This window comes from Aristolochia californica, unplaced genomic scaffold (assembly GCF_029961685.1).
Source record: "Aristolochia californica isolate CCGP_79_NKW_82.1479 unplaced genomic scaffold, dmAriCali1.0.hap1 SCAF_11, whole genome shotgun sequence".
Classification (NCBI taxonomy): Eukaryota; Viridiplantae; Streptophyta; class Magnoliopsida; order Piperales; family Aristolochiaceae; genus Aristolochia; species Aristolochia californica.
This window is the reverse complement of record NW_027181782.1, coordinates 2346429-2358036: the sequence shown is the minus strand read 5'-3', so window position 1 is coordinate 2358036 and position 11608 is coordinate 2346429. Positions and strand designations below refer to the sequence as shown.

Below are 11608 nucleotides of genomic sequence, written 5' to 3'. Positions count from 1 at the left end.
TCAAACTTCTTGTCTCTGTTTTATTTCAGAACAAAGTATCTCGATAGCAATTAACCCAGACTCTATTTCGGGTTGATTAATCCTAGTAGAAGTCAGATACTCAAATCATTTGTCCTTATTTTACCAGGACTCAGGTTCACCTAGCTGCTGTGTTTGGAGAGTTCGACTCGAGACAAGACTCAATCGCCAAGAGAGTGAGACGGGAGGAGAGGAACTGGAGGAAAAATCAAAATAGATTGGAGTGAGAGCTTTAGGGTCGAACCCCATGGAAAATAAAAGAAAAAATATAATAATTTGACCATTATTATTCCAAACAATAGTTAATGAAAAGGAGAATTAGATCATTATCTTATTTTTATTAATTATTTATGAGAATAATATCGATCAAAATTTTCTTTTCTAGGGTTCCAAACAGACCCTTAGGGACGAATAGCGGTCCTCAACCAAACAAAGTAACAACTAATGGATCTAATGCTTCATACTGAAATTAATTTCTTGCACCAACCCGGTACTGCTCAACTTACAGAGGCCATGGCTTCAAAACAATGGTGGTAGATAAAACAGAGCTTATCAATGACAGTGCTCAAGCAGAACTTACGGATGAATACAGTCAAGATTCAGCTCCTTGTGCTTAAGAAAACACTTTCTTCAACGAGGAAGGTTTATGTATTTTAGAGTAAAAAAGGAAACCGATATATCATTCCACCAATGAAAGCAAAAGGAAAAACAAACTAAGGCAAAAAAAAAAATAAATAACTATGGAAAAAAAGGGAAAATCAAAGAAAAAATAAACTACACTAAAACCATATTAGAAGAGAGAAACACATCATCTATGTAAACGAAGTTGTGTCAATGTACAGTCTTGCTTTGATGCAACGTTAAATTTCTAGAATTGACTCTGAGTCAATTCTAGAAATTTAACGTTGCATCAAAGCAAGATATAATGAATCTCTATTTATAATAGAGGAAATAAGTAAAATCATATTACAATTAAACCACCCTTGTTCCAGTTATACCCAAAGTCAAACATTTAAAGATCATAGAATAACCTAACAACTAAACATAAATAAAAAACTAACATAACTAAAACACCTTGTAACTGAGTCACTTTCTGTGAAATTCCTCTAAAACTCCACTATATGAATTGTTACTCTATGAGACTTCATGTTGTGAGAGTTCATTCTTGTTCTTCAACATCATTGACAATAGAGGAATTGGTAATTTGTGCCTTTGTTTTGTTATTTATATACCGTGATGAGTAAAAAGTAAAGCGATGTTTCATTGAAGACAATCTCTTTTAGTTGTCAATATTAAGTGACAATTAATTTCTTTTTGTGGAATATAGTCACTAGCTATTTTGCCTCTATTGGAATTGAAAGTGGCTCTTCAATTACTTTGACGATCACCTATTACGCCTTTTTCATAGGTTAGTCAACACATGAAATTTTGGAGGCATAAGTAATTGTTATAATAAATAAGAAAAATCCACAAAGGACGGAAAATAATGGATCGATGAATTCCACAAGGTTTGGTTTGAATACTGTAATTCTAGTGCCAAAAGTATTTAACTTGTGAAGGTCAAATTTTGGTTTCTAAAGGTGCAAGTGATAGTTGTACCCTAAAAAAAACATGTCGTTGCTATTCCCCTTACAAAATATTTTCGTGACTTCCATTTAAGCGAAGGAGTCAACTGTAGAATAGTAACTGACCATCTTACTGCATTTTGTTTCAATTTGTGTTTAACATACATTGTGCGGATATGTCATTCCTACTTATAGAGCATCTAGCTCATCAACTTATCTAGTGTCAAATGATTCTTTTAGATGGCATAAGTAATTTATGACATTTTCTCTTTGAGGACTACTTAAATGAACTTGTTTGGGTAGATAAGCCAATTTACCCGTTATAGGGCGTCTTATATGGGATGCCCTTACACCTGCCATTTCAGTAAATGAAAAACATCCCCAAGTCACAAGAAGCACCACTAAAACAATCTCATCCTTGTATCTTTCTTTTGCTGATAAAATCCTTAGTCCATGTCCTCCTAGTAAATAGGTTTTACCCTACAATTTCTATTTTGTCTAATTTTCATACCCCTACTAAGATATATATCCCAACTTTGCACCATGAAACTCTTTAAGTAGAGTAACAAAATAGTTATGCATAAAAGGCAAACAAGTCGAGGGAATGACAAGTTCTCCTTCGGACATAAAACAACTCCCACCATTACAAGTGTCATCCTATAACTTTAATAATAGAAAGATGAGTTTGTTAAGGGCCACAAACAGGAACTATTAACTCTTATACAATATTCTCAAACTATATTAGCCAACGAACCCATTCTTGTGATGAATTCATTGTTTAAGTGATTTAGGCAATATGTGATTTGAAATAAAGAGTTCATAAAATGAAAAGTCAATAAAAAAATATTTTTCTTTTATTTTTTGTATGAATTTGACTTGTTTCATAGTTGAACTAGTTGATTTCCCCATGTTTAGTGGGGAAGTTTTGAATCTTAAGTGGACTACATTAGACCCAGGAATGAATGAGGTCTAGAATAATCTGGATTCCTCTACTACTCTAATGCTCATGTTCTTGAACTCTCATAGAGGGACAACAATCTAGATTGTGGGTCAATCACTGAAGTCAACAACCCAACTTTGTGCTTATTTGAGTGTACAACCTAACATTGAACTTGTCCCTTGTCTTCTTTGAGAATAGGCCATAATTATGTCCTCTACTTGTATTCAGTTAAAAATTGAAGATTGAAGCTTTTATTAGAAAAATAAGAAAATAGAACTAATTTAAACAAGAATTATATAAAACAATACTATTGTTCATAACTTTACCAATTAAGGGATGAGTGTCATGCAATTGCAAGATAATGAGAGTTTATAATTATTAGAACTTGTACAATCAAAGACCTTGCCAAAACAACATTCTATATTAACAATATTCTTTTTGGATAGAGTTATATTAGATGTGGGACAGGCAATGTTGTTCCTGGATAGCGTTGTTACTGAATCGAGAACCCTTGCACAATCAAAGTTGATTGGGCCATTAGGATTGAGTTTTGATTTCCCAAATAGTTTAGTTAGATTGTTGATGATTTTGGCTAGTGCTATACTTTTAGACCCTCCAATTAACTGAATGTTATGTGACTAATAGAATGAATATCGGGTAGCTTGTATAATTATCTAGGTAATTGAGCAACTTGATGAAATCAATTCCAATTAAATTGTGCAGTTCTTGTTCGCCAAACTAGCTTATTTTGTCATCTTGTTTGTATTCTGTATACAATTTATCACTCCTCTTCTATCATATCTCATGACCTAGTTAATGTTGTTATTCTAAATTTATTAAACTTTTAATAAATGTTAGGGTGAACTGATAAGGTTTTTATTTTTATTTTTTTTCATTTACCTAGAATAATTGTTAGGGTGAATTTAATGTTGAGATGTTGGAGACAGTTATTTATAGTTAGATGTTTTATCTTCACTTACAACTTCCAAGATATTATTCACAGCTATCTTCTAGGGGTCGACCTAGACCTAAAGCTTATTAAGGAGGTTGATCAAAAGCTTATGAAACAAAAGATTGATGAGGAAGCGTGCTTAACTACAAATTTTTATGAAGAATGTCGACAAAAAAAAAGATAAAGGAAAATTGGCTAAAAAATATTTATGTTTGATGTATGTATTAAGTTAGACTTGTAATTTCTATGATTTAAAGTTTTAATTGAATTGGAGTTTTAGCTTTCAACATGATTTATGTAGAAGTGTGATATTAATAGGTAAAGTTATCCAAATGCCTAACCGGGTAAAAATATTTATTTTATTTTTATTCTATTTATTAAAGGTGAATAAAAATCGGGTAAATAAATAAAATTGACACCCCTAATTATTATTATTTTTCATGTTTATTTTCTCTAATAATAATGAATAACAGTAAATTTGAGTAAAGAAAATAAATAAATAAAATGCTTTCACAACTAGGCTGAGTATTAACTACTGTAATGGGGATCTTAAAATCTGAGAAGGTCACCAATGTGTATCAACTGGAGGTTGTTGAATGTCAAATCTCTTAAAGAGTACTGAAAATGGGTAACTTTATTGCAGTCGTTTGTTTCTGGTCTTCTAGTCATTAGTGATATTCAATTACATTACTGTATTTACTTCTTCCAGTTGTGACATTGAATCCACAGTAGCTGTATTAAGTTCACAGTCAAAATCCAAAGTAAGGGCTTCAAATGCAAGGCCTGTGAAGTTGAAGACAAGATTATGTTACCAGAATTAGCCATGTAGATGGATCAGAATCTGTGAGAATATCAAAATGATAATAATGTTTGTATCGATAGATGATCCAGAATGGCACAAAATGGAAGATCAAAAAGAAAAAAACATATGCTTCATTTATAGACTGGAAAGAATGAAAGGTGACACTGCTAGAATTGGCCAAAAAAATATTACAAAGAAGAGAAAGGTGAAACAAAATTCATATGAAAATTAGTTCTTTGTGAAATCTTTCTTTGATGTCACCCACAACTGGCTTATTCATGGTTTCAGCTGTGTTGTCAATGTGAAGACACCATCAAAGGAATACATGGTGCCAGTGTTAAATATCAACCTTGGACAGTTGTGAGAAGTCTAGTAATTTTCCCCAAAATCTGTTGAGCAGAGACTGTGTCAGGGTGACTCTCCCCACAAATTGAAGTTCTAATAAATATAGCTTTTCTTATGAGATTGTCTCCTAAATCATATTCTCCTCCTCTAAGCATCAACTTGGCTCTGGACTCCAACACACTGGCTCTCATTAGGGCAAGTTCTTGCCACAAGTATGGATTCAACTGTGCATTAGTCTTTACTGATCTCCAACAAAGAGATCTGTCAAGTAACTTTTCGACTCGGGAAACAAGAGATTCCTCTGCAGCTTCCAAGGCATCGGTGCACAACCGGAGAAGCTCTAATGCCGAGGTGCATCGAGAATATGTGATAAAGGAATGAATAGCAAGGGGTAGCACTACTCTGTTTACAAAGAGTAAGAGGTCTGGTACCTTCATTTCAACCACTACTGGGTCAGAACCAAATCCAAGCAGTAAGAAGCATGCTGCCCATAAATGATCCAAATCCTGTGGAACAGATCCACGAAGACTAACTGCCTGAACCATAGCATGAGGGACCCCTGAAGCTCCTCTGTTTTGAGCATACAGCTTCACAATTTCATGAAAATGAATATTTCCCTGCTTTGTGCTGCTCCTTGCAATCCCAAACCTTATCAACATGGATGCTGCTTCGGCTTCAGATTTCTTAATATAACATTTAGTGAAGCCGCACGTTATGGCTAGGCAAATTTTCCACCATCGGGATTTCCGGCGCTTCTTAAGGAGTTTATGAGCTGCTAGGGCCAACAAGGATATTGGAACAGCAGATGGAGCAAACCATCCACTTACCTGGGCCATTCTTGTTGCCAAACTCTGAGGACCTTCAGCATGATCAAATATGGAGAAACAGACATCTAAAAGCTGCATTAGGAAAGTGAATTTCCTCATTGTAGAGACTTCCCTCCCACTCCAGGACATGTCTCGCAAAGGCATTCTGTTAATGGTATCTAGGAGCCTACTTGGGTTTATCGGAAGCTCAGATAAGATTGCTCCAGTGATGGCAAGACCTAATGTGAGCCTACCAAGTTTCTCCTCTATAACTCTTAGAGCGTCAATTTCAACAATTGAGTACTCTTTGAAACTACCTTTCATCAGAGACAAAGCCTCAAGTCCTGATAAATACGAGAGCTTCAAAGGCTCAAGATTCATCACCCGAGGAAGACGAGTAGAAATTATAAAATGGGTTACACCACCAAATCGGGGGAGGAGATCCATGACAAATTTCTGGTCCCACCAGTCTTTTTCACTTTCCAAGTTGTCAATAATGACCAAGAAAGGAATGTCTCTCATGAGTTCTTTTTTCATTCTCAATAAGGCTTCTTCTTCTTGCTCTTCAAAGCTTCTTACCCTACCTTTCCCTGGAGACTGGCTATCAACACTCAAGTCAACTTCCAAAAATGACTTCAAGTTGAGAAAATTCTGCCGAATATACCTGTTTTCCCCGCCCACCCACAAAACCATCTTGTATCTTTGTGAGAACCTATAAGCAAATTCCAGTAGTAGTTCTGTCTTGCCAATGCCAGAATCCCCGTTGACACAAGCAATTCCCTTCCCGTACAGAATTTTCTTAGATCTCTTCCTCCTTGGATGCCTTCTTAGAGACTGATATTGCCTCTGTGGACTCCCTACTCCTTGCATTTCAATTTCTTTCTCTGATTCCTTCCATACTACAGGATATTTTCCTTTATTCTCTTTATCCTTCCGTCTTTCTTCAACCTGACTGTTCTCACTTCTGCCAATGACCAAACTCTTCCTCTGATGTCGAGTTTTCAGTTTAAAGTACTCTTTTTCCCCATCCCCAATTATATCGCCAAAAAGGATGAGCTCAAGCTCCGAAAGCTCTTTTTTCCTTCCAATGAAATTTTCATTTTGTGGAAATGGGAACTCTTCTTTTGCCACTCTATCTGCCCACCTGTTCACTCTGTCTGCTATACTTCTCCTACCTAACCTTGTTGCAAGAACTACCACAGTTCTCAATATGCAATCCCTCCAATTACCATTAAGTGCTTCCAGATTCCATTCATCCACCCTAAGAAGACCATTGATGGCATCTCTCCATTCTCTCTCCAAGCCTCCATATAACATCCATAACTCACCCCCATGTTTCTCCCACAATTCACCCCTCTTCTCAATTATGTCTCTAGCCAAGCAATCCCCAGGATTCACATCAAAGAAAATAGGAACCAAATTCTTCTTATCCAAGAAATTCCGTATCTCTTCTATGCTATACGGATTCCCAAATGACTTCTTTGTCAGGACTACAATACCAATAGTAGCCCCATTCATAGCCCTTTCAATCACATCATGGCTTTGAGAATTTCTGCATTGTGCTCTATCAGCTGCAAAGCAACTCATGCCTTGAAGCTCTAATTCAGCTCGAAGCCAATTAGCAAATCTAAGCAAAGAAGGCTTATGGCCATGAAAACCAATGTACACATCACCACTCCTCGGCCTGTTTGAGGAGGAAACAGAAGCTGAACTCCGAGCAAATGACCTCCAGTGGCTTCTTTCCCATTTCTTAGTCTTTTCTTGGCACTCTGAATAACCATTACTTGTCCCTTGGCTGTAATTAGACAAAGTGCTGGTGCACACACCATTTGATGAAGAAATTTCTTCGGGAGTTTTATCTTCTGCAACTAGTTTTTGAAAAGCAGGAGAGGATAATAATGATGGAATGCTCGAGGTTGAATTATGATTGCCAGCAGTAGTTAAAACAGAAGTGTTTGAAGTGTTTGGGGTCTCAAATCTGGTGGATTCAGATTCAATGGATTTTGGGGTTCTTGGGGAGAAAAAGGGAGATTGAATAGCAGAGACAAAGGTTGAAGAAGATGATGAAAGATTTCTCGAGGTTTTTGCAGATAATGCCCCCAACTTGGAGCTTTCTTCCTGAAGCTCCATAATTTTATCTTCATGTGATTACCCACTTTTAAGAGATGTGAACTTCCATGCATTCTAGAGGTGAAGAGCCCCTGTAAAATGCCAAAAAACAAACTCGTCAGGAAAACGATACTAAAAACACTTGAATGGATGCTGAATGTTAAAGTGTTCTGGATGAACAAATCTAACTGAACGAAGCTGGATTTTGGGTCGCATGGTCTAATCTAAAATTTAAAAAATCAGTGGAATGAAGACTATGAACTTCATTAGAACCAAAGGCACAGTTCCAAGAATCAAGAAAGCTCAATATCTTCAATCCGGAGCCCAAGCTCACTCTAGAATCAAATAGATGAAAAACAGGAGAGAATACATTTTCCCGTACCATTGACAGTATTGGGCGTCACAGAGCTGCAGGTCTTCCATGGCCTGCTTGTCACCACTAGCTGAAACTGAATGACAAGCTCGTTTTCCAAATTGAGGAAACAAATCCCACGTCTTGAATTGACAAAAAGGGAATAGACTTTATATTACCAAAACCATCTCTCCCAACATTTTCGAAAATATATGAAATCAAATATGAAACAAAACCACTGTTTACTGAAGAGCCTATCTCGGGAGTAAAAACATATGCCACGAAAAGTAAAGCGAAAATATTGGAAGCTCTAAATCCGAATGTACTGCCGGCTTTGGTGAAGCAATTTCAACAGAAAGGCTATCGTTAAAAGTCGACAAGACATCTTCTGAAAATTAAAATTCCATACCTTTTAGATCTTCCACACCTAAAGAAGAATACAAAGAACTATTCCGAAGGAATCCAATCATGTTACACAAAGGAAGACCAAACTCAAAAAGAAACTCGTAAAACGCAACTTAAAATGCATGGGAGATCTAGAACTTCTTTAAGAGTACTTAAAGCAGATGATTTTACTGTTAAAAGATCTGCTTCATACATTATGGAACAAAAACTTACAAAGCCGGACCCATTTTAGATCTCAAGGAATCTGGTACTGAACTGAAGAGTCGCTTTCACAATAGTAACTTCGTGCTTTAAATCTAAAAACCAGTTGCTAGAACTAGAAGGCAAGAAAAAAGCAACAGAATATCTTAACAGACAAACGCCCAGCTAGTGAGATCTCCATGGAAATGGACAAAATAAGGATACTAATCGACAAACTAGTCTGAAAAAGTCGATTTCAACTTCAGTTAAGAAATTCAGCCGCAAAAACTACAAAAGCAGAAAAAAACTTAGAAGCGACTGTTTGGATCTTCGGAACCATCTGAATGAATCAAGTTAGACAGCTCATATTTCTAAAACGATTGAAAACTCGAAATAAAGTGATTTCGAAAAGTCCGAGGAAATGAGGAATATCTCTTGTTTTACACAGACAAAAAGGGAAATCTCACTATCAGGGAAAAGGAGCGGTCTCAGAGGTGCTCAGCAGCCCGTTTTATCAAATGCAGAGGAACAGCGTGTCCGATTTAAGGCAAGTGACAGTACGCACCTCTGTCCCGAAATCAAAGGAGCTTCTGCTACTATTCTGTCAGTAAACAGCCTCTCTCTCTGTCTCCCTCCTTGCTCTCTCTCTTTTGAACTTCTGTTACCTGTTCCAAATAACCATTTTCTGCATTAAGCTCAATGCTCTCGATCCTGGTTCGTGGGCCAGAGTTGTCCAAAGAGTGTTTGAAAATGCCCTTTTCCTTTGATGGGTCCGAGATAGAAAGCGAATCCTCCTCCAAAAAACTTTGTTGTTTTTTTTTTTCTCTCACTTTGCTTAACACCGTCCTGTCTATCTTCTCTCTCCTCTCTCCTCTCTCCTCTAAAAATACACCTTTTTCCAGTTTTCCTCCCTGTATATTAGATTTCCAGTTTCCCCACTTCCCAGTTTCTCTCAAAAACAAAAGAAAATTCCTCCCCAGTAAGCAAACGGCAGAGCAGTCGACCTTGTCTGGAGAATACAAAGATTTAGTTCTCATCAGATCTCAAAGCTTCAACATGTTGACTTGTCACTCGTCACATCCACAAGTGAGAATCCTTGTCCTCATGGCCACCCCTCCTTCCCCACACACGCGTGGAACACCACCCCCTTCCCTTCACATTTGCGGAGAAAGAACAGTGAGAGGAAAACAAGGCATCCGTGTCTTCTTCCACAGAGACAGCCTCTCAAAATTACAATAATGAAATTTTTTGGAGTAATAAAGATGAGAGAGAAATACGGGAAAACGTTACAAACCTATATAAAGCCAAATTAATGAAATATCCACTTGGAAGAAAACGAAAACAAAAACCCTGTTCTTTCTCATTGAATGAGTTTAAGACCAAAAACCTCGTCCTTCCTCATTGAATGGACTGTGCTTCCATGTCTCCTTCACTCAACGTGGGCAGTTGCAGAGTTGGCTCCACATTTGTAAATAGTTAAAAAGTAAAAAACCTTTCTACTAATTAATGATTGGAATATGAATGCATATCATTTCATTTAGTTCTTTACTTCCTTTGTTTTGCTACTTTTGGACTTGTGACTATGGTTGTAAACAGGTAATGAATGAAATTGATAACCTTATTTCTCTGGCCGTATTCTGTTCTCAAATGTTATAAATCCATAATAAATTAAACTGGTCAAATAGAACTTTTCTTTGTTTGAAGAGAAAAATTGTGACTGAGCAGGAAATATTTTTATACTACTACGTTTTCAGCATTTTGAATATGAACTGGGTGGCCGGACAATAAATGGGTAATTCACTAGCACTGACAAGTATTAAAGAAAATAAAACCTAAGCCACAAAAATGTCAAGCACTTACAGATTAGATAGGAACACTTCAGTTCAACAGACATGATAGAAAGTAAATCAATTCAAAGATTTTAAATACAATAACACAAATTAGGAGAGAACTGCAGTTTCAACCAACACTACCATCATTACCAGTCTTGTCCATTGTCAGTTTCAGTTGCATCATGAATCCTCCCCAACTGCCAACTCCATTGCTAATCCATAAACTGAAGTAGAAAACTGGATAAAATAACAGACCCTTCTTTGCCCATTCGTGACACAAAACCATGAAATCCTTGAAAAAAAAAAACTGATACGAGCATCTGATAGATAAGAATCTTTCTTTGGGTAGTGGCTGGTGCCAGATGACAAAGCCTTCTAAGACACAAATGGTATTACTGTAGATTCAGTTAACCTCTTTTCCTGGGCAAGTTTGGGTATTGTAAAGAGCATATACAACTAATGCCTCTGTAAAGCGGTCAATCGCGCCAACAATGTATGCCATAATGAAGGTTAAAACCCTGGAAATTTCCTTGGGTTTCCTCAAGAACATCCAAGTGTCAACCTAGAGAGGAAAGATTAATTTAGGTTTGTCTTTCTAAAAGTGGACTTGAAGACCTTTTGTGGACTTATCATTTAAGCAAATGATGCTGTGTATTTAGTTGTAGAGTAAAATAATGAAGCTTTGTTTCCATGTTCACGTTCTGAAAATGATAATGGGGTTCGGCCTCTGAGACATGTTTCATTTTAAATTGGGGAAAGTTGGACTCACACTGTTGTACATGTGGGGATCAAACGTTTTATATTCAGAGAAGCAGATTAGGCTTCTGAATCTACAGAGTATGATTGGTTTTGCAGCATTGGGGGCACTTCAAAAGATTTGTCCTCACCTCTTGAAAACACTTCACTTGGCAGAGGACAGCCTGAACCCACCGTTTATAGGGCCCTTCTCTGGATTAAACACGTTCAACAAAAATGATTTGAAGTGAAGGAGAAGATGATTCAGCAATTTAAGCAAACATCTCGTGGACAGAGAATAATCATACCGTAACAGCCTGTGAGGAAACCATTTCAGCCCGTCAGTGTTTAGACAAGCTGCAGCTCCTTTTCTTCTTAGATATATTATCATGCTCTCAAGCTGCAAAATTCAACTGATGCGAAGTGTTCAGATCTTGAAAGAAGTTATAGATGAATATACTGCTTGACACACCCCCTCAAACAAGGAATACAGGAACAAAACCATGAGATTCTCCTCGATCAGAAGCCTGAATCCTGTTCCCGAGTGCAATAAGATCTGCACATTCC

At 36.9% G+C, this 11608-nt stretch overlaps 1 protein-coding gene across 1 annotated transcript; it reads right to left on the bottom strand.

Moving 5' to 3' along the window:
* Positions 1–4327: 4327 nt before the first annotated feature.
* LOC137944662 (uncharacterized) lies at positions 4328–7585 on the bottom strand. Its single transcript, XM_068790374.1, has one exon. The coding sequence runs from the start codon at positions 7556–7558 to the stop codon at positions 4622–4624; it is 2937 nt and encodes a 978-aa protein (XP_068646475.1). The 5' UTR covers positions 7559–7585; the 3' UTR covers positions 4328–4621.
* Between the last annotated feature and the right edge of the window lie 4023 nt (positions 7586–11608).

What these genes read in the sequence shown, in the direction of transcription:
- LOC137944662 (XM_068790374.1), bottom strand. Translation starts at nt 7,558, where the DNA reads ATGGAGCTTCAGGAAGAAAGCTCCAAGTTGGGGGCATTATCTGCAAAA.